Source organism: Paroedura picta, chromosome 10 (assembly GCF_049243985.1).
Source record: "Paroedura picta isolate Pp20150507F chromosome 10, Ppicta_v3.0, whole genome shotgun sequence".
In the NCBI taxonomy this organism is placed as follows: domain Eukaryota; kingdom Metazoa; phylum Chordata; class Lepidosauria; order Squamata; family Gekkonidae; genus Paroedura; species Paroedura picta.
The window spans coordinates 76,520,123-76,543,703 of record NC_135378.1 but is presented as its reverse complement, the minus strand read 5'-3'; the positions used below and the strand labels follow the sequence as shown (position 1 = coordinate 76,543,703).

Genomic DNA, 23,581 nt, shown 5'->3' with positions numbered 1-23,581 from the left:
CTTTCCTCTCTGCCTCGAACTCCCCGCCGCCCTCTTAGCCCCCTTTCATGGAGTTACTGCTGGAGTTGCACAGGAGCCGAGCCTAAAGAAGTCAGAAAGCAGGATATGGGAGGATACCCAAATCCAGGTCTGTCTTGGCCAATGCTGGTTTTGCCGCCCAAGATGTAGGCAGGCTTCTCTGGAGCCAGGGAGCATATGGAGAAGGCTGGGGAGAACTGGGGCAGCATGTCCACATGGATCCAAACCACACTTAACCACAGCTGGTTAACTGCGGTTAACAACTTCAAATTCTGCTTGCATGTCGCCTAGTTCACCAGAGTTCGTGGGGTAGCCCATGGACAGGCAGTAACCAGAGTTAAATTAGGACATGATTACGTGTTGTGTCTGGATGGGGGTCGCAGAAGATCCCATGCAAGACAACCATAGCTTCACAAATGACACATAGTTAACATACGTCCTGGATTCATGTTTGATTTGTCCCGAGACAGCGTAGGAGGAAGAGGGAATTAGAGGAGTGGAATTCTGTCTGCTCTGGGCCTGCCAGGCAGACAGCTGCAGCTGTGGCTCAAGGGGAAAGTATCTGCGTAGCATACAGAAGATCCCAGGATCAATCCCCAGCCTCTCCCATGAAAAGGGCCTGGATTTAGGCGATGAAAGACCTCACCCCAAATCCCTGGAGATCCACTGCCAGTTTATGTCTTTTGAGCGCTCTCTGAGTTTGTGAGATGGGTTGGTGAATATTCTAAATAGATAACCGCCTAAAACTTGCAAAAGAGGAAGATAATTCTCTCTAGCCCTCCTGGACTGGAACTGAAAGGTTCTGATCACATCTGGAATTCGGTATTAGGTAACTGAGCTAGTTTTCCTGGCCCACTAACCAGCATATGGGAGAAATGACTGGGTACTCTTTCTGTTCCCAACCCATGCAAACTCCTGTTCTCGCTCTCTCCCCAGGAGTTAAAAGAAAGCCAGACCAGGTTTCTAGTCTCAAAACAGGAGTTGGGAAGAGAAAAGGCATCTGTAGCCAAGCCCTTAATCCCTTTTGCATTAGGAAAGACCCATGGTGCCTCTGAACCCAGCCACGGGGAGTGTCTTTTGGAAACAGGGACCCAGCCATTTTGGCAGAAAAGGCGCGATCACATGGGCGCTGGCTCTTCTCCAAAGCCAATTTATTGTGGCTTATCGTTGCTTTGGCCTTATGAAGCCAAGTTCCAGGGCGAGTTGTACTTGTTTCCATTCTTTGCTGACACCGGGAAGCACAAAATAATCCCAGCAAAGAAAATGCCGCCCTTCCAGAACACCCTTTGGTTGCTGGAGGACAGAAAGGACCTGGCAGTGCCTCTGTCTCTGCTGGTGGTTCGGTCCCATAGCGTTTTGGTTTTGGCAACTGCAGTGTGCAACCTCAAAGGAATGTGATAAACTGAGTGGCCAAGGCATGGTTGGTTTTAAGGCACAACAAGCTACTTGGATGCTCAGTTCCAAAGGAACATTGGTCTCCATTTGAAAATGCATTGGATGTGCATAAACAGACTGCCCTTTAGTAAAAGTGGTTATCAAACTCAAGGCTGAGGGTTTTTCACTCATGGTGGCATCTCCTGTAGATACCACAGAATGTCACACCAATCAACAAACGCCTATGCACAGAAGGAACATGTGCAGCTGGCATATAGTGCGCTAATTGTGTTCTGAGTGTGAATTAGCAAAAGCAACTGCCATTGAGTCACACCCAACTCATGGCAGACCCAATTCTGGGGTGTTCCAGGCAAGAGAGGAGGAGAGGCAGTCGCCACCTCTGCATGACAACCTGTCTTCTTCAGTGGTTTCCCGTCTGCCTACTAACCATGACTGACCAAGCTTAGCTTCCCAAGCTCTGGTTAAAACCCAGTTGAATGGCAAGTGGAAATGTTCTGCTTTGTTGGTAGAAGTCCAGCCTTGCAAACATGCCATAAATCCATTAATTGATCTGTTGATACAGTTTGCATTATGAACACAGCTTGCACAGACTGCCTTTTCTTCCACCACATACTTAAGGTAAAGTGCACCATGTATACTTTTTCCTTCTCAATGGTGTGCAAACTATGCATGGAAGTCCAGCATCACACAAGGGGATTTCCATGTAGAATCACAGAATTATCATAGAATCATAGAGTTGGAAGGGACCTCATGAGTTATCTAGTCCAACCCCTGCACCATGCAGGACACTCATAACCCTATCGCTCATCCACTATAACCTGCCACCCCCTTGAGCCTTCACAGAATCAGCCTCTCCATCAGAAGGCTATCCAGCCTCTGTTTAAACATTTCCAAAGATGGAGAACCCACCACCTCCCGAGGATGCCTGTTCCACTGAGAAACCGTTCTGTCAGGAACTTCTTATGGATGTTTAGATGGAATTTCTTTTGAATTAATTTCATCCCATTGGATCTGGTCCGTCCCTCCAGGCTAAATATACTGCTTAAGCTGATACAGTCCTGTTTCTCCAATGCTGCGTGTCAACATATGCTCGGATGAGTTCTGAAAGGATTATCAGTGCCCTGTGGAGCCCCCATGTTCAGAGGCAGCATACCTCTGCTACCACCAATACAAGATGGGCAGTGGTTTCTTTCTAGCAGCAGAAAAGAGCAAGAGTCCAGCAGCAGGGAAGGTGCTCTCGTGAGTCACTGCTCACTAAACACTATGTGCAGCAGTGTGCATGCCCACAAACACATCTTGAATTAAGTTTTGACTACCCACCTGAATCTTATCACAATACAGTTAACCAAGTAGGTCAGCCTTTTTCAAACTTTTGACCGTGGAGGAGCCCCTAAAATAATTTTGCAGGCTTTGAAGAGCCCCAGAAGTGGTCAGCTGACCACACCTCCCTGCCATGCACCACCTGTGTTAACAGGTAGGCTGGGGGGGGAGGAGAAGAAGCATTTTAAGGCAGGAATAGGCATGGGGAGAGGGCAGGGAGAGCAGTGGAAGCAGCCAGTTCCCTACCTTGAGGCTGAGTTCATTAAAGCAGGGAGAAGTCCACAGATCCCTTTGGAGCTCCCGTGGACCCCTGGTTGGGAATCCCTGAACTAGGTCAATGAATTCTGCACTGATGGCATTGTTATGAAATGCTGCCCTTTCACTGCCTCTATCCCCCCCCCCCCCCGTGATAGCAGAGAACTGAAGTTAGCCACTGTGCCTTCAAGAGGGCCATCATGAAGAACTCTTAAAAACCCTTGAGATGATCCGAGAGTAGCTAGATGCCACGCGGGCAAAGACGGCTGGAGGCCCTTGCAGTCAAAAATAGGTTTTTATTTTCTTCTTTTTGTACAAAATACAATCATGTACGAAAATGTACACAGACAACATTTGTCAAATCAGTTTTACACGTTGAAAAAAGATTCAGTGTTTCAAATGGATTTTGCTGACATGATGTGATGTAAACATAGAATTGAGCCCAAAAAAGGTTTCATTGTCTGGGGCAGAAAGCAGATCATCGCTGGCAGGAAATTGTGCAGGTGACGTTCAGATAGGTGTTGGCTTCAGATTTCAAATTGAAATCAAACTCTATATACAGACACCGGAAGGAAGGGGGCACAATCCATGGGAAAATTCTCCCCTGCCTGTCTGCCAGAAACAGGTCTGCACCGTGATTTCTGCACAGCTTTTTCGTGGCCTTTCTGGAAAGAACTTTGCCATGGTTTGCTTCTGAGATTGTACAATTCTAGAGACCACAGGCACACAAGCTCACAAAAGGTGGATCCGTCACTGCATGCAGATGTCCACTCAAGCAGGCGTAAAGATTGAATGTACGCTTTCGGGCAAGGTTTGAACACCTAACATGGAATACCGTTTGACGTGTACTGGTGGGAATGCTGGATGTACTGATCACCCACACTAGCTTGCCACTACCCAACTCAGAAAGTGTTCTGAGATAACAGGGAGAGTCCACAAGATGCCTGCTATGAACATTGCTCAGGTCCTCAATGCTCAAAAGAAAAACATAAATGGTTGTTCAAGGAATTCAATAGCCCAGCAAAGTTTAACCTTCTTTTAAGAAGGTTTGATCTCTTGCGTTCTGGTGGAAACTCATGCTCAAATGACCATGAAGTCTTTCCAAGTGGTGGTTGTCTTCTCCTAGCAGAAAGCCATGGAGGAGTTTCTCTCTAGGCTCTCCAACAAAACACCTTGGGAGAACGAGTCAGCTTCTCTGGAACTGAATCACTGTCTTTTTTTTTGCAGTGCACCAAGTTGCGATGGATCCCCTTTGCAAAATAGTGCCCTTTCAGATTAGCCCTATCTGCATAGATCTGCAAATCCAATCTTGATGCTCAACAAGATAATTCCAAGAAACTGTTAACTGGTTCCAAATTTCAGCATCCCCCCCACAAAAAAAGGTAACCACTTGTTGATTTACTCGAGCATAATCAGAAAAATACAACTTGTGTCGTCATCCCAGTCCTTAATTCAAGGCAACATTCTATTGTAAAAGTGGTTCGTTAATTATCGTTCTTATTTGGTTTAAAAATAAGCAGCCTCAGTTATTTATAATAGCGGTTCGAAATATATAAACGTGAGCAGGGAATTAGGACACGCAAACACATTCATACCGTGCTGTTTAACAGGGAGCACCCACAGCACAGGGCCCTCTTCCCACGAAATCCAGACACTGAAAATAGAGATGCTAGAGAGGAAATTCAAGACGGAACCCTGCCCATGTTGATTTTGGCAAGCGAAGAGGATATTGAAAATGATGGCCGCGATCCCAAGACCTACTTGGTCGCGTGAAAACAAATCACGTTATTCTAGTGGGATTTTTGGCTGGCTCTTCATCCTTCCTTTCCAGGCTGTGTCTCCAGTGGCTTTTCCAACTCTCCTCTGCTTGCAGCATCTGCTTGCCCTGTGTGTTGTCAGGGATTGCTGTTCAAGAAAGGCACCCTTCAAAGGTCTCCAAGGTTCACAGAACTAGTTTTGTAGCTCTTTGGATCCCTGCCTGTATTTTTGCATCAACTTTAAACAGAAAATCTGAGTAACTGCAATTCGATTTGGTGAAGAAGCCATTTGCTGGAATTCCGCCACGGACTCTTCTTACTCATTTTTGTAATTCAGCAGAGTTTGTGAAGGCGGCTTTGTGATCTGACAGTATTCATTTTTATGAAACACACACTTAAAACTGTGTAGGGCTCGCGCCTGGAAGGTTTTTCTGCTGACTACAATTTACTTCCTATTCACTGCTTGCTTCTCTAGACAAGTCTTAAAGGTTCCATCACAGGTATATATGTATTTTTTCCTTCCTAAAAGAACAATGTAACAAAAAAGTCAGGTAGACAAACTTCTTTTTTTCTTAAGTACAGTTTTGGTTATGCTTTCTATTATTTCTCATATTTTTTAAAAAATATAAACACTCTCTCTCTCTCCCCCTCTAAAGTGCATCATTGTACCTACAATTGTACACATGCTATTTCAAAAGCACAGCCATCTCACTACAAAAACAGGAAAAGGACCATCCTCATTAATGGATGTTGATGAATCTGCCAAAGTTTTGTGGGTAGGGGAATTATGGCAAAGAAGAGCTGAATTTTTTTGTACCTTGCTCTTTTTTTAACTACCCAGAGGAGTCTCAAAGCGGCTTACAATCACCTTCCCTTCCCCTCTCCACAGCAGACACCCTGTGAGGTAGGTGGATCTGAGAGAGCTCTGAAAGAACTGTGGATGACCCAAGGTCACACAGCTGACTGCGTGTGGAGGAGGACCAGGGAATCAAACCCAGTTGTTAAGATTAGAGGCAGCCGCTCTTGACCATGAACACCAAGCTGGTTTGTCCCATGTTTAAAAACACAGGGCTGCATCCTCCCATTTCACTTAGCTAAGTATGGAGCCTTCCTCTGGTGGAAAAGGTTCTCCCTTAGCTCCTTCCACTGGAGCAAGAGTGGAGGCTTAAGGAGCCCTGCCCTTCTGGCCATGGAATCTTGGCTGACGGTCAAAGTCTCAGGCCAATGTTCCAGGGACCTGGCCTTGGGGTGGGAAAGGTGGAAAAACCAAAAACGGAAGACCGCCTGGCTTTCTGAGAAGCATGGTATCATTATGGATCACCTCACCAAGCAACTCCTTGGTAAGTTTCCAAGGAATCCCAAGTTGCCACAGACCCATCTGAAAACCACTGGCCTAGTCCAAACCCAATGACCCACCCTACTCTTTTTTTCAGCTCAATACTCACACAACTTCAAGGACACCCAATCACAATGGTTTCTGTTTTCTTTGTTCATGGGTTGGATCCACCTTGTCCACTCAATTCCCATTCTCACTGCAGCCCCCGACCCATGTGGCTTTTGTACAGGCAGATACTTCAATCCCCAAACTATCCTTTTTTGGTGGTCAAAGGCGACCATCCCCTCCTCCTTTTTTTGGTAGTGGGAAAGCTGGCTGGATCGGACCCTCTCTGTTTAAACAGACTAGGCAGTCATAAAACAAGATTTCAGAAAAGCTAAGGACAAGAAACAGCTCTGGGAAAGGATTCAACATGGCAGGAGGCTACATTTCCTCCAGCGTGGCAATTCGACATTGAATGGTGGCAAACCAGACCAGCCACAAGCCTTTAAACCAAGACTGCAGTCAGGTGTGAGATTCCCGAGAGTGTTTTCAAAAACTGCAGTGGAGCAGAATCATCTCCGAATCGGCATCCTGTCCCATTACAACAGACCCCGGCGTTTGATTGGTCTGACAATTACAGATCATGAGTGGCAATCCACGAAAAGCTCAAGCTCTCTCTTCATCCACGCTCCGGAGAAGGCATAAATCTTACTCTGATCGTCTAAAAAATTCAGAAGCCACAAGCTGATCAAAGCAAAGGGCACCCTTTCCCCTCCCCCTTTGGAACAGGGCATTTTGACTGGTTTGCAGCCCCTCCTTTCCTGCTGGCTTGGGTGACCTGCTGGGAGAAAGGGCAGTCCGCAAGTCAACAGAAAGATGCTGGACGCCCCCGTCCGCTTCCTCAGTCCGTGGAGAGTTTCTCAGATGCCCTTCCAGTCTACAAGGATCTTGCTGAGTACTTCAAGCAATCATTCCTTTGGCTCTTCCAACTTCTTCACTCTATTGGCAAGGTCAAGGACACGCCTCCTTACATGATCTTGGAACTAATATCTCTTTTGCTGATAAGGACTTCCAAGAGCCTCATCTTGGCCTTAACCTGCTTGTATTCGTTATACTCCTCAGCCATGGGAAGACGGTCTTCTTTCTGGACATTTCTGGGAGGACAAACAGAAGACGTATAAGTGGCTTCAGGTACAAATATATTCTATGGCCGAGGCTAGCCAGATCTTGGAAGCTAAGCCACAGCCTGGCTCTGGTGAGTACTGGGCTGTTTTTTTGTACCAGGCTTTTCTAGGACCGGAAGGACTCTCAAAGCAGCTTCCAATTTTTTACCCTTCCTCTCCCCGCAACAGACACCCGGTGAGGAAGCTGGGGCTGAGGGAGCTCTGAGAGAACTGCGACTGGCCCAAGGTCACCCAGCTGGCTGCACAAGGAGGAAGAGGAGTGGGGAATCCAACCCAGTTCTCCACAGATTAGAGGCCACCGCTCTTAACCACGACCCCAAGATAAGAAACCACCAGTCTAGGGTTGTATGCAGAGGCAGACAATGCCAGACTGCCTCTATTAAATCCTATTGCCTGGGAAACTCTATGGTAGGGGTAGTCCAACTGCGGCTCTCCAGATGTCCATGGACTACAATTCCCATGAACCCCTGCCAGCGTTCGCTGGCAGGGGCTCATGGGAATTGTAGTCCATGGACATCTGGAGGGCCGCAGTTTGATTACCCCTGCTCTATGGGGTCAGCGTCAATTAGCTGTGACCTGACGTCCCTTTCCACCACCAGCAGAGAACCAGTCCTCCTCGTCCTCCTCCCTGGCTGCTGCCGGCTCGCTTTTGGTGCTCTCCAGCGGCCGCCATGGCTGAGGCTCCCCATTGGTGTGGCACTGTGCAGATGCTACTGGCAGCGCCCCCCAGTGGGTGGCAGGAAGTCAGGGGCGCCAGTGGGAAAGCAAGTGAAGCAGGGGCTCAGGTGGCGACATCCCTTGGCAAAAGACTACCCCACCCCCGGGCCTCAGTAAAATTGTCAAGCGTTGACCGGTCCCCGGTGATAAAAAGGTTGGGGACCACTGCCCTAAGACCACTGCCTATCAATGTCCATCCTGTCTAATGAGACTGGGATCAGCTCTCCAGAGTCTTAGGCAGAGGTCTTTCACATAGTCTATGGCTTGGACCTTTTTAAACCGGAGATGCAGGGGATTGAACCGAGGACCTAATGTGTGTCCCAAACAGAGGCTCTTCCACTACACCACACTTCACCCTCTCAGGTGATGTCTAGTTCCATGCCATGAAAAGCTTTAGTTGCCTTTTTCCACACAGTAAAGCTCTATAAAGGGCTGGCCATCTTTGTCTGGGCCGGTTGGTACAGAGTTTTGCACCTCATATATCTCCTCTCAGATGGTATCTTGTAGGCCAGAGGACTCACCCTACACCTGTGCACGAATGCTTGTGGAAGGATCAGCGTCTTCAAAGAGCTACACTGAAGGATAAGCCCACGACTCAGCCAAGGCTGGATGTTTTCAACTCAGCTAAGTGGGGAAAAAATTACCTTCCATTTTGTCGGAAAAAATTGTCTTCGAAATCCCTCAGTTTTTTCCGGATCCTTTTTTTCTCTTCCCTGACTTCTTGAAGCTGTTCTACAAGTTCTGGCCTGGAGAATTGAAGAATGACAAAAACAAGAAATAGCCAGTCAAATGCATAAAAATGAAAGAAACTGGAAAGATTACACATACGGCTATCACGCGATAGCCAACGGAACGTTTATCATTCTGATTTCATGATATATTCTATCGGTTCCAAGGAAGTGATCGATATTAGATTTATCCCAAGAAGATATGCCTCTCCTTTAATTGTGCTTCTGCACTCGGTGCGAGGAACCGCAAGAGGACTGGGAGAAACCTGGCGTACATCGAGGCAGCATGGAGGTTCGACAGCCCCATGTCGTGAGTGCTCCTTGACGGAATCCGATCGTCCACGGGAGAAACAAAGCCGTCTGCGTCATCTTCTAGCTGGTCCAAGAAGCTTCTCACATTCAAGTCTGACTTTATAGTGACTGTGAAATCTGGCTTCACGTTGCCCTCTTCCTCGGAGCCGTCCTCTTCCTCCTGTGGACACATTTGGACACCAGCCATTAGCTATATGGCCTGCAAAGGCAACGCAATTAGTATGCCTGGCAAAGACACTTTCTAGGTTCCCATCAACTTAAAAGAAGGGGGTGATCAGTTTCAACCCCATAAGAGAAGTCCTACACAGGGTGGCTGGCGTCAACAAGAAGGGAACCAAAGAGGTTGGTCCATTGGGCAATGGTCTGGGGGGGGCTATCCTAGATGGCCTTGGATTCCCCCACCCTCCGGGACGACCGGCCCCACCACTGCATGCATGGCCTGAAGGTTGGCCAGCTGCGGCTGCATTGAGGGGCTCATTTCTAGTGCCTGTTGCATTTCTGGCTGCAATGGGCTGGTTGACATAATAACTAAATAGGACCATAAGAAGAGCCCTGGTTGGTCATATCAGTGGTCCATCTAGTCCCACATCCTGTCTCACACAGTGGCCAACCAATTCCTCTGGAAGGCCAACCACAGTGCTTGGAGGCTAGGGCTTAATTTCAAACCAAGAGAAAAAAAAAACTTTAAAGAAGGAGAGGCTTGTAAGTTAGGATCCTGAAATGAGAAAAGCATGCATGCGGTAGGAAATATTTTAAAAAGAGCCAAAAATGTCTTGAGCAGACACAAGCAGAATGTACTGGACACGAGAAGGCAGATCTCAGCAACTCCTGATGTTTGTTGCCAACATTTTCTGGAAATGTTGCCAAGGGAGCAGAAAATCAAGAGCACAAAGTCAATCGATTCCCTTTTGGGCAAAGGGAAGGGAAGTGGGCCGAACGAATGAATTGGCAGAGGGAGGTTCTTCACCTTGGTCTCCTTGAAGAAGGACGCGGTTTCGCCCTCGATGATTGGCTGCAGCAAAGGGCTTCTCCGCTTGCTGGACGGGGAGCCCTGCGACAGACATGAACAAGCAGGTTACACGATGACCCCTTTCCTCCTCTGAAGCAGCAGAGCAAAGCCTGAGCCCACTGGCACCCTTAAGCCCACCCAAATATCATTCAAGAGAGAAGCTTTTGTGTGCTAGAATAAAACCTTGTTAATCTTAAAGGAGCCCCTGGACTCAAACTTTGTCCAGCTTGTGAAGGAGTCAATTTTCCATATTTTAAGATTACAATTATTTTAAAGAGCTAAAGTGAGGATTTGGGAGGACTTAAGAACACTCAGGAGCTGCTGGGAGAGGGACGGATTCAACTCAGAAGGCAGCCCTGCAGCCATTGATCAAGTTTGCTTTCTCAAGGGCCAGAAGCCGGGTGGGTGCCCCCCTCCCTTCGGCTGAAGGTTGGCTCAAGAGGGAAAGGCCTGGCAGGACTCACAGGCCGCTGGTTCCAGCACTGCTCTCAGAACAACCCCAGGCAAGACAGATCGGTGTCTCTGGCATCAGCTCCCACTTAAGCAGCCAAGTGGCTTCGCCTAGAGCAGGCGCCCAGCCAGGGAGACAATAGAATGGGCTCCACCATGCCCTGTACGGACAGTGACTCCAGAGCATTCCAGGCCGGGCTTTCCTTCAAGGGTTCAGACCGGCTCCTTCTGCCCACAAGCTGTAGGAATCCCAAGAAGAGCTCACAACCCCTCTTGGCCCACTTAACATTTGTGCGACAGGGGAAACCCACAGCAGGGTTCAGCGAGGCCTCTGATGGCTGCTTGGGACGGCGTTAGGGCAAGATTGCATGGAGGGAAGACTGCTTGGGGGAAATGCTCTCAGGATGGCCACTGAAGCCCAACACACAGACCAGCCAAAATCCCCGGATTTCTGGGGCCGAGCTTTTCACTCTTCCTGTTGCTTTGCAATCAATCCCTGCACATTTGACCCGCTGCTTTTATAAGGGAAGAGTTTCAGAGGATAGCAGGGTGGGCGCAGCAGAGTTCAGTAGAGACCAACCAGAATTTGGGGTTTTGAGCCTCCGTGAATCAAAGCTCCCTCCCTCAGATATTATTATTATTATTTTATTATTTATTTGATTTGTATGACCGCCGCTCTCGGAAACCGGCTCGCGGCGGTTCACAACATTTTAATACAATACAATATATTAATCATTAAAATTCCCCATTAAAACCCCATTAAAACAATGACTAAGTCACAATGATGGCGATTAAAACTATTCCCGTACAGGCCCACTGGATGAGCAGAAGGGAACGGAGGATAATTGGGCATAGGATGGAACACTCTGGGGAACCAGGTCAGTTTAGTACTGGTCTCCCCCCTCCGGGGAGAGGGGTCCGATCTTAGCCCCGGGCCATCACCCGGCCTTAGACAAACGCCTGGCGGAAGAGCTCCGTTTTGCAGGCTCTGCGGAACTCAGAGAGCTCCGACAGGGCCCGCAGCTCTTCAGGGAGCTCATTCCACCAGGTAGGGGCCAGGACCGAAAAGGCCCTGGCCCTTGTCGAGGCCAGGCGTGCCTCCCGGGGTCCTGGGATCATCAGCAGATTCTTACCCGCAGAGCGAAGTGCCCTGCGGGGGGCATAAGGAGATAGGCGGTCCCTCAAGTATGCAGGACCCAAGCCGCGTATAGTCTTAAAGGTTAGTACCAAAACCTTGAACCTGATCCGGAAACAAACTGGCAACCAGTGCAGCTGCTTCAGCAGAGGCTGAACATGGGACCTCCCATGTTCATGGGACCTCCCATATCTGGAATCCGACAAAGAGAGCTGTGACTCTCAAAAGCTCACCCTCCGAAAATCATGTTGGTCTCTAAGCGGCTACTGAACTGGAATCTAGAGGATGCAAAGGGGAAGCTGGTCATCACTAAGCTGATGTGGCCGAAGGGATGCACAAAGGCAGGATTTCTCCTTCTCCCTCTTGCCAGGGCGAGAAGCGACCCAAGATAACAGCCCAGAGAAGGCCCCTACTCACAATGCTGGGGATGGAGTTGGCCCGAGAGAGGATCTGCTTGACCAGGCGGTACCTGTCGTACAGGGGCTTCATCACCTGCCGCTCATGCTTTGTGACCTAAGGACAAAGAATACAAATGCAGAGTTGGCCACATGAGAGGGGAGATTGGGAGTTTTCAGGTAACAAAAGGGTGTCTCCATCACTCATTCTTTCACGGTGGAATCTCATCTTTGTGAGAACGAAGGGCAGAGCAAAGAGGAAGCAGAGCCAAAAAACTACAACAAAACAACCCAAAAAGCACAATACAAGCTTTCTCCCTGTCCTGGGGGAGGGGGGGGGGGGCTAGAAATGGGCACCTGGCCGACACTGGCAAGAAATCCCCACTGCATCACTGGCAGAGGTGCACTGCACATTAGATTCTTTGGCCAATGATTCTCTCCTTGATGCCTGCTGCCCAGGTATCGGACTCTTTTATCTCAGTGCTCACAATTTAGCCCTGGCCGTCAGAGCAAGGAACTGACTTTGGGGTACCAAGGAAGACTAAGCCAAGGCAGGAGAGCCTTGGAGATGTGCAATTACAGAGGAAATGTGTCCCCTGCATCATACAGCTCCCCTAAATGTTCTGTGACAGTGTCAGCTATTGCTGAGGATACTCTTATTTATGGCTGGAAGCTCAGGCTTGTGTTCCAGTTTGGTTTCATATCCATCACCAAAGACAGCTTGGAAGAGAGCAACGATGGCTCCAGCTCTCTGTCTGTCTGTCTGTCTGTCTGTGGTCTCATCCAAAGACTCATTCAAGCGCCATGTTATCTTTAAATAAACAACAGCACCTTGCAGTTATTCTCTTTTTTGCTTTTGCTTATCAACCCAAAAACAAAAACACTGCATCTATCAAAAAGAAAAGGGAACACTGTGGAAAGAGGAATGTAACCAGCTGTCATAAACCACCAAAATATGACCTCTTCTTAGGCAACTGAAAGGAAATCCATTTGCCATCCCATTCCTGTATTCGTATAGATCGATCATGGTCGGGGTGTGTGTATTTCTGGCTATTGAGCACAGCCAATCCTGGGTAATCTTGAAAAAATTCAGGAAAACCAGATAGCCACAGTTAAACGGCATTCAAAGAGAATGCACACCCTCAAAATGCCATTCCAGGTGAAGATGCAGTTTCACAAACGCATTTGAAGGGACCACAAACACCTTAAATGCTTTTGACTCTTACAGTCTATGGTGACCATTATAGCTGATGACCCCCATAGGCTCTCATGGGGAATCTATATGAGGGATTGGGGGGCTGTTTGGTAGAGGCACCACATTTTCAGCAGAGCTTCAAAAGACCCCCCAGTTTCAAAAAGATTGGACCGGACCAATTCTATGGCCCCCCAAAGAAGGTACCCCATCCTCCGTTATTTCCAATGGAGGGGGGAAAAACAGCAAAACAGCACGGACTGATGTCAAACCAGAGTGTTTCTGCAGCAGAAGCCAAAAGGGGGCATGTGTGGCAGACCCAGTGCCACTCTGGCTATGCCAGCTCAACAGATCCGAGGAAGAGGGAAGGGGGGGGGTTGCAATCCTAGCCCAGCCAGTGCATGTACAGAGTGCCCAGCAGAACTAATGCCACTGTGGCAATGCCAGCTCAATAAACCTAATCATGGTCCCCCCACCCCTCAAGCTCAGCATAGCAAGGGCATGTACAGAGTGCTGGGCAGTACCAGTACGATGTACTAGCGTCCAACAAAACCCAGTGCCTTCCCTTAAATGCTTTCTTTTTTTCCTCCATTGAAAGCAATGGAGGATTGGGGCCCCTTCTTTGGGTACACTGTACATGCACTCGTTCTGCTGGGCAATCTGTACATGTGCTGGCTGTGTTGGGCTTGCAACCCCCTCTTGTTTGGATTTGTTGAGCTGGCATTGCCACAGGGACACCGATCCTGCTGAGTGCTCTGTACATGCACCGGCTCTGCTGGGCTGGGAAAAATTCTCCCTCTCCACCATCAGTTTCTACTGAAGAGATTCCCTGGTTTGATATCAGGCCTTTCTCTCTTTTTGGCTGTTTCCCCCCCATCATTTTCCCCAAGCGAGCTAATTTCTGTTGCATGGAGATCAGCTGTAATAGCAGGTCAGCTCCAGCCACTCCCTGGAGTTTGGCAACCCTAGTATGCAGCCTCTAGGCCTGCCAGCTGTAGTTTGAGAAACTCCTGGAGATTTGCAGGGTGGAGCTTGGGGGGCAGAGTTTGGGGAGGGGGACCTTAGCAGAACAGAATGCCAGAGAGTTCACCTTCTAAAACAGCCATTTTTTTCCCAGGGGAACTTATCCCTGTAGCCTGGGAAATCTCCAGCTACCACCTGGAGGTTGGCAAACCTATCAGCTTCATTAGCTTAATTACAGATTTGGGTCAGATCGCACTAACAAAGCAGAGTCTGTCCTTTGAGAAGAAATAGGTATGATAATTACTTGTGTGGAACGTTTTTGCTGAGAGTGTTAATGCTCCTTGAAAAGTCCTTATGGAAGTGTTGACAGTAATAACCATGTTATCTTTCAGGCAGGGCTGCAAAACATGATTTAGATGGGGGGGAGGGGAGGGGAAACCAGGGTAATTGTAATGCTTAAACAATGACCTAATAGCATATCCTTCAGGCACAATAGGATTAATACGAAATCAAGAATAAAAGATGCAAGAATACCCTTGAAAAAGAGAATGGGGGAGAAACGACACCTAATGACTGATAATTTTGCTATCTTTTATCGCTTCAAAATGTTTCCCTTAAGTTGGAAGTCATTAACGGTGTTCTGAGTGCAAACAGAAAAGGGCAGGCAGAAACAGGCCTTGTTGAAGAAGACAAGGTCATGGAGTACACAAATATGGGTGTGTAACTTATACCCTTATTATACACCCACTGCAGGAAATGACCCCTTAAGAGAGGCCGATTTTCATCAACAGCTTGTCAAGGTGAATGCGAAAACCTCAGTAAATAACCGCGTAGCAAGCCATGTGAAGCCAGGAACATGAGACCGGTACTTGGAGGCCAGGATCTTTGTCCTGAAAATTACAGTGATTTTCCTGCTGGCCGCACAGGCCTTTCGAATGCATCAACGAGAAGTTTGAGCACAGTTAATAAGAATCCCGCAGTTACTCACCGGCCTTCCGTGGATGCTTTCATAATACAAGAGGGATTTCTGTAGAGCCACTTTTTCTGCTGCAATCTGATCACGGGTCATGTCCTGCATAAGGTGAGCAAAGAGAAAAAGGGTAACGCTATAACCCTAGGATTGCTGCTGTTTTTGCTTATTTATCCCAATTATTTCCCTGCTTTCTTCAAAAGGATGACCACTCCCACTGCTCGAAATTCGCCTTAGAATCACATAATCACAGAGTTGGAAGGGGCCATACAGGCCATCTAGTCCAACCCCCTGCTCTACGCAGGATCAGCCCAGAGCATCCTAAAGCATCCAAGAAAAGTGCGTATCCAACCTTTGCTTGAAGACTGCCAGTGAGGGGGAGCTCACCACCTCCTTAGGCAGCCTATTCCACTGCTGAACTACTCTGACTGTGAAAATTTTTTTCCTGATATCTAGCCTATATTGTTGTACTTGTAGTTTAAACCCATTAGTGCGTGTCCTCTCCTCTGCAGCCAACGGAAACAGCATCCTGCCCTCCTCCAAGTGACAACCTATCAAATACTTAAAGAGGGCTATCATGTCCCCTCGCAACCTCCTTTTCTCCAGGCTGAACATTCCCAAGTCCCTCAACCTATCTTCATAGGGCTTGGTCCCTTGGCCCCAGATCATCTTCGTCGCTCTCCTCTGTACCCTTTCAATTTTATCTACGTCCTTCTTGAAGTGAGGCCTCCAGAACTGCACACAGTACTCCAGGTGTGGTCTGACCAGTGCCGTATACAATGGGACTGTGACATCTTGTGATTTTGATGTGATGCCCCTGTTGATACAGCCCAAAATGGCATTTGCCTTTTTTACCGCTGCATCACACTGCCTGCTCATGTTTAGTTTACAATCCACAAGTACCCCAAGGTCTCGTTCACACACAGTGTCACCTAGAAGCGTATCCCCCATCCAGTAGGCATCTATCATGACCGGCCTCCACCAATCAATTGGAAAACATTCTGGGTAGTTTACCAATTAAGCTAACGGTTACCCTAGTGACCATCAGTGGAACTGGTCGTTTGGGCCTAAGTGCCTCCTCAAGATGGCCGCCTGAGGTAAATTTATCAAGGCTTGACAGGATACCTGAAGTGGCAGAAACAGCCACTTGTATTATATCACTATTTGCAAGGAGAGTGGTTAAGGGTCCTTCCTATAGTCCTGGAGAGGAGAGTTAATAGATCTGTAGTCATCAACAGGAAAGTTCTTGACGTTATTAGCTTACATCAAAGCACTTTACATCCATTATCTCAGCAATTCACAAATCAGCCCCACCGGGTCCTCCGCATTTCCATTATCCTTTTACAACGTGTAGGCGGAGAGTTCACGTCCCATATATCCATCGCTCACTGAAACGCGCATAAGATCACATCATGCAAATCAGCTGTCTCTTCGATGCCCTTTTAACTTCTGGGCTACTGCAGATGTTTCCAAGGGAAACGCTGCCAAAAGGACATCCTTGTAGTGAGCCCAATTGCTACCTCTGCAATTTCAGGATGTATTTTTTTTAATGAATGGGGGGGGGGAATCAGATCACTACATTTCACTTAGGGTGTCTTTAACTGAGCTTGATAGTATAGATTGCAAAGTGTTCCTGCCTTTAAGCTGAAATATGGGGTTTACTTGATACTTATTTTATCCAGTATCCTGTCCCTCCTATAGAAAGTCAGATACTTCTAGGAAGTCTGTGAGCAGGGATGGAAGGCAATTGCCCCTCCTTGTGGGTCCCCACAACCCATCCCCAAAAGATGAAGGAGAAGAAGAAGGGTTGGTTCTTATATGCCAGAAGGAGTCTCAAAGTGGCTTACATTTGCCGCTCTGAGGAACTGGGCAGCCAACACATATGCACAGTTCTAGGTTTCTGCAGATAGATCTCCTTAGCACTGTACAGGCCAAATTCTGTCATTTGTACCATGCACACTTACCCCAATTTACTTGGCATAATTTATTCCGAAGATATCGTTTATGTACCCCCACAATTATACTTTTGGCTTGAATTTTTAGCATTTTTATAATTTTAATCTGAATATATTTGGATGGGGAACAGGACTACAGAGAATTTTTGGATGGAGACATGGACCTATGTTGTTGGATGTTGGATGACACACTTTCAACGCACTTTAGAGGTAGATTTTCCTGTCCCACACAGTTGCTAAAGCACACTGAAAGCACATTATCCAATGTATGGGGAAGGGGCCTAGAACTACAAAAGATAGAAACGGATGTCTAGAGACAGAAGCTTCTGAGATCGGGTTGGATCCACAGATTTTTTGCTTCACCTTGGCCAATTCCACTCATTATTACAGACCCTTTTCCCATGTGGCTTCTGTCTACAGAGGTCCCATGATCCCCACTGTAGACTTTTCAGTGGTCAAAGGGGACCCTTTCCCCCTCTTTTTGAAGAACAGATTAGACCCAACTCATTAACCTCATCAGAGAGGAATTGAGAGTTAGATGCAGGGAGATGCTAGTGGGCAAAGCCACCTAAACTGCCATCTGTGCACTACATCATTCCCTTGTACCTTAATGTCCTCAGGCCGGTTGGCCTCTGCCCTCTTCTCCTGGAGCTTCTTCTGGATGGACTCCAGTGTTGCCTCTACTGCTGGCTTTGTGGATTTATCGGGCACGTCTGGCTTCTTTTCTTCCTCTTTCTCCAGCTGAGACCCAAAGCTCTTGGGAAGCGTGTTGCTCCTTTGGCGCATCACTGGAGCCAGGTCCTCCTCCGACATCTTCAGTCTTGACTCTAGTTTAGGAAAGGAATGTGAGCGGATTTATCAGGGGTTGACTGCCAGGAAGAGACTCCGTAGGACGTGATCAGGACGCAAGCCACAGGTAGCCAAACATAACCCCCTTCCACTGTGTAGGGTTCCTCCACATCTATCAGACTCCATTTACAGTGCAGTCCTAACCAGATTGCATCTTTCTAAGATCCACTGAAGGCAATAGGCTTAGGAGCATGTTGACTTTGTCTAGAGCTGCGGATAACCTTGTGCAACTGAAAATTCAGGGTGGCTGGAGCCAACACAAGATGTAGGCACCAAGGCGATGGCAGAATGGAGGGAAGGCGAGCTGACAGGCCGCAGGCCATGTTCAGCCTTCAACGCAATGTTATGTGACAATCGCTGTCACCCTGTCACCAAGCAAGTCAACCCTACTAAATTATAACCACTCTTCAGCAACCACACTGAATTCACTTGCAAGAAAACACAGGAAAACATTCTTAAACATTCCTGGAATAAATGGGATATTTTCACAGGCAATTTCTTCAGATATGGAAGAGGTAGCAGAACTGAAAGATGTATTTTAATTGTGTTTTAACTAATGTGTTATTTTATTTTATTGTTATTTTAATTATTATGCTATAATCGTCGTGTTGTTAACTGCCCTGAGCCAGCTTGCTGGGAGAGGCAGACATAGAAATCTAATACATAATAAATTACATCCATAAATAAAATGGTGAAAGCCAGAAGATCTACTTGTTGGGTACCTAAAACAAGAGATGTCCTGTCCTGGATGGCTGAGGTTCATCAGATCTTGGAAGCTAAGCAGGGTCAACCCTGGTTAATACTTCGATGGGATACCGCCAAGGAAGTCCAGGGTCACTATTAGGGGTGTGCAAAAAACCTCGAACCCTGGTATTTTTTTGATTTGAGTGTACTGAACCCCCCCAAAATTGGTATTACCCAATATTCCAGAATGCCAACACTGGTATGATATTCAAATTTGGTATATATTTGCGAATTATGAATTCTTTTTGACTTCATTATACCCCATGGAGACCTTTATGGTCAAGAGTCCCCATCTCCATAGGATGCAATGGAGAATCAACCTGGGGTTATCCAGAGTGCTAAAAAGAGGAACAGGTGGAAATAACACCACCTACAGACATCTACACCACCCTTTATTCCCATACCCCATTGGCCTAAGAAAGTCTCATAATTCCAGATGTTCCATCATCGTTGGCGGAATAGCTTCCTACCTTTCAGTTGCTTCCGAAATTTTGCTAGATCATTGGTCCACTTCAGCACCTCTAGGTTGGCGGCTTTGTCACTGTGGGATGGCTGCAGGATAAAATTAAAGACCCAAAGATTGAAACACAGTTGAGTGAAGGACTTACGTGTGTGAGCAGATAAAACAATAACTCCAAACCAGGGTTCCATTCAAAAACTTTATGAACTAAGTTCTAACGGTCTCTTTGCATTTGATACGAATGCAGGGATCAGATGATCCCACCTGGGGCTTCTGGATGATAACTGTAGAGGTAGACCTTGCTAGCAGAAAACCACCATCAGCTGAGCTGCATCTGAGATAGGTTTCTTCTCCTCTTCCTGCAGGCATTTCAAGGCTTGGTGGTGTCAGGAGGCATGAGCCAGAGGGCAGAACCAGAGGGCCCTTTGACCTCAGCTTAGGGCTCACAGCTCAGGGTCTGTATGAGATCACCAACCCTAGACATCTATTGGGTAGCTGTTTAAAGGAAACCTGCACCCTTATTTCCTAAGACCCAAACTGTTCTCCTGAGATGCTGATGTATTTCTGCAGCCGTGCATGTCTGAGGCATAGAGGGGGCAGATACTAATCTTCTCCCACTGGTGGCTTTGCAAGAGCATTTGTTTGGACAGTGCTTTCTCTGGTTCCTTCTGCCCAGAACTTTGTTTTTCCAATGGGAGAACAGGGCATCAAGCGGCTTCCCTATCTGAACCTGTACAAACTGAAATAGACAGCCCAGATCACAGATTTCTCCAAGGAGCCAGAGTTTTCCCCGCCTTTATTTTATCTTCCCTACAACCTTGTGAGGTAGGTTAGGCCAGAGAGCGACAGAAATCAGGCAACCAGACACCAGAGGGACCAATGTCTGTCTACTTGCCTGGCAGGACCGAATCCACCCAGTTTCACACTGTGCCTTGAAAGCTTGCCCCTCTCTCTCTGCCCAGCCTACCTCGCAAGGTGGTTGTTGTGAGGCTAAAAGGGAAGAGGGGAGAATGATGCAATGAGTCACTTTCCATCTTCACTGGAGAAAAACCCCCCCGGTATAAATCAGCTATTCCTACTGGAGAATTTGAATCAGATAAACACATGCAGCTTGTTAGTTAAAGCAAACCAAGGGCCACAATTAGCTTTTAAACCTTAAAAAAAACTAAACTGACAGTAATGTTTTCGGCATTTTGTTCTAAAAGACCCTGAGTGCCACTTAGGGAGCCTGTGCAGAAATTGACAAGGGACATCTTTATCTCTGACAGCCAGTAATGCAATGCTTTCATCTGCAAAAGCCACAAATCCTTTGCAGACTACAAAATAATGAGAGAAACAGACAGTAGGGTATACAAAAAAAAAAAAAAAAGCCACACTCTAAAAACCGCTTGTGAAAAGCAGAAAGACATAACATTTCTAAACCAATTAAAAAGGACAAAGAAAGAAAAAGCCAAGAGGATCGTTGTTGTTGTTGTTGTTGTTAGGTGCGAAGTCATGTCCGACCCATCAATGATCCTCCAGGCCTTCCTGCCCTCTACCATTCCTCAAAGTCCATTTAAGTTTGCACCGACTGCTTCAGTGACTCCATCCAGCCACCTCATTCTCTGTCGTCCCCTTCTTCTTTTGCCCTCGATCGCTCCCAGCATTAGGCTCTTCTCCAGGGAGTCCTTCCTTCTCATGAGGTGGCCAAAGTAGTTGAGTTTCATCTTCAGGATCTGGCCTTCTAAGGAGCACTCAGGGCTGATCTCCTCTAGAACTGACCGGTTTGTTCGCCTCGCAGTCCAAGGGACTCGCAAGAGTCTTCTCCAGCACCAGAGTTCAAAAGCATCAATTCTTTGACGCTCGGCCTTCCTTATGGTCCAACTTTCGCAGCCATACATTGCAAAGAGGATCATTAACTCCTTCCAAATCAACTTAATTATCAGCTGAGCAAATGGGCTACTAAGGTCTGTAATTGCCAAGAATATTCAAGCCGGTGAAAATTCTCATTTTTGTAACCGGGGAACGGATATGCAAATGGCAGAGGGTTCCCTAGCCAATAAACCAGGACTCACCCTGTATTTCCTCTCTTCTTCAAATCTGTCTTCAAACCTCCTGATCTTCTTCTTCAGCCCTTGTATCCTCCGTGTCAGCTGGGCCGGGGTCAAATCTTCCCGGTCATCTTCGTAAGAGCCCAAAGAAGAACTGCGTCGTCTGTAACGAACATTAACAAAGCTGTTGCTGAATCATCTGGTGGTTACAGGCTAACAAGGAAAAAAACCCTACATTTCTCATATCTTTTAGCACATCTTTCTTTTCAAGAAGTTCAGTGTGAATTCTGGAATTTGGGCCTCCATTCTATTCCATCTTATTCTGACGACTCTGTGGGTTAGGCTAGGCTGAGAGTCACCTGGTAAGCTTTGTCGGAATGGGGAGTAGAATCTGGGTCTCCCCAGCCCCACTCCAGTGTGCTGAGCACAACTCATACTGGAGAGACCCAGATTCAAGACCAAATCCCCATGACTTTTGTGTAAGGTCCCAGCATGAAGGACAGGGCATTTAAACAACTTGCTACTGGCAAGGAGGGGACAACGCAACAAAATGTATTTTTGTGTAGGGGTGTACAAAAAAACAAACAAACAAACCGCATTTCGTAGAGGAGTGGAGAATCAAACATGATAGCAGAAGAAGGGTTGGAGTTCATACCCAGCTTTTCACTGCCCGAAGGAGTCTCCTAAAGGCTTACGTTCCTCTCCCCACAACAGACACCTTGTGAGGAAGGTGAGGCTGAGAGGACTGCTCGGTCAGAACAGCGCTATCAGGACTGTGACTGGCCCGAGGTCACCCAGCTGGCTGCATGTGGAGGAGGAGCAGGGAAACAAACCCAGCTTGCCAGATTAGAAGCCGCTGCTCTTAACCACTACCAACCATGCTGACCACATTCTCAGCCTCCTTCTGTAAAATGGGAGTAATTGTGCCTAAAGCTTACCATACTGAGGGGAAGTCAAAGTAAAGCTGCTCAAAATTAAAAAGCTACACGAAATAATCAGCAGGGTGGGGATGAAGCAAACTTGGAAAGAAGTTCAGTAGCCTTTGAGGGAGCTTCCGGCTCAGGAAATTGTTGAGGGGATCAGGTGCGGAGAATTAACAAGATCTGGATGGGATTTGAGCTGATCCCTGGGTAGACCGTGGCTGGTCCAAACACTGTAGCAGGGGCCTAGGCAATACTGCCAAGCATTGAGGAAGGCCAGCAACCATGATCAGCCAACAAGGACCTCTCCCTTGAAGTCCCTCATTCTCTGGCTTTGGGACATGCGCAACGGGTATGGCATTTGGATCTGGGATTTTTTGGGGGGGTCCAATAGACAACACTAGGGGGGAGAGGGAGGGACAGTTTTTTAAAAAGCCGTTCTGACCCTGGTCTGGCTTGGCTTGGTATTTTTTCACCTTCCATGTTAATTTCAGTTTCCCCTTCTAGTTAAAGGTAAAGGTAAAGGTATCCCCTGTGCAAGCACCGAGTCATGTCTGACCCTTGGGGTGACGCCCTCCAGCGTTTTCATGGCAGACTCAATACGGGGTGGTTTGCCAGTGCCTTCCCCAGTCATTACCGTTTACCCCCCAGCAAGCTGGGTACTCATTTTACCGACCTCGGAAGGATGGAAGGCTGAGTCAACCTTGAGCCGGCTGCTGGGATTGAACTCCCAACCTCATGGGCAAAGCTTTCAGGCGGCTGCCTTACCACTCTGCACCACAAGAGGCTCTTCCCCTTCTAGTTAATGAGTGGTATAAACTAGCGATCCCCAACCTGTGGGCTGCGGACCACATGTGGTCCGTCAACTAATTGGAAGTGGGCCGCGAAGGACGCCTTCTCCCCCCCCCCCCTTTACAACACACTTTGGGTGTCATTGTCTCCCATCACTCCCAGATGGGACTATCTCGTTGCAGAGAAACAAGCTCAGGATTCCCATTGATTTGTCATGGTCATGAGTTAAAATTTCCATGAAAATAAAATGTTCCTTATGTTCATTGTTGTGGCTTATTTCTGTATCTGTATCTTATTTTGAAGGGATGTTTAAACATTACCATAGCGATCAGAGAGCGTTAGGGCAGTGGTTGAGAGTAGAGGAGTAAACTACCCCCACCCTCCGGGCCTCAGTAAAATTGTCAAGTGTTGAGTGGTCCCTGGTGATAAAAAGGTTGGGGACCACTGGTATAAACGGCCCCCTCCAATCACATAAACCTCAATATATAAAAAATTACTGGGAATGCAGAAGAGAATTTGAAAGAACCCATTAGGACCAAATAAATATACAGAGCATGACACTAAAGAGGACAGGAAATAAAGTCTTTACTCCCAGAAGGGGTTTAAGGATCCGCTGGACCAGAGCCCATTTAAGAATGTGGGGGACCCTGGCAGAGTACAATTGCAGTGGGAGCAGCAGGACTGGGGAAGGGAAGGACCCAGTGGAAAGGGGT

The 23,581-nt window shown here is 47.4% G+C and overlaps 1 protein-coding gene across 5 annotated transcripts in view; it reads right to left on the bottom strand.

Annotated features, from left to right (window-relative positions):
* Positions 1-3,264: 3,264 nt before the first annotated feature.
* FAM13A (family with sequence similarity 13 member A) overlaps positions 3,265-23,581 on the bottom strand; it is a 152,008-nt gene continuing 131,691 nt past the window's right edge. For all 5 annotated transcript variants that reach the window (XM_077300899.1, XM_077300901.1, XM_077300900.1 and 2 more), the window contains 9 exons: positions 21,181-21,319; positions 19,137-19,218; positions 17,680-17,900; positions 15,137-15,220; positions 12,016-12,111; positions 9,972-10,055; positions 8,968-9,164; positions 8,609-8,710; positions 3,265-7,217 (listed from right to left, as the gene is read on the bottom strand). In XM_077300899.1, coding sequence (XP_077157014.1) covers positions 7,091-7,217; positions 8,609-8,710; positions 8,968-9,164; positions 9,972-10,055; positions 12,016-12,111; positions 15,137-15,220; positions 17,680-17,900; positions 19,137-19,218; positions 21,181-21,319 — 1,132 coding nt within the window. In that variant the 3' untranslated portion in view covers positions 3,265-7,090. The remainder of the gene's footprint in view (positions 7,218-8,608; positions 8,711-8,967; positions 9,165-9,971; positions 10,056-12,015; positions 12,112-15,136; positions 15,221-17,679; positions 17,901-19,136; positions 19,219-21,180; positions 21,320-23,581) is intronic.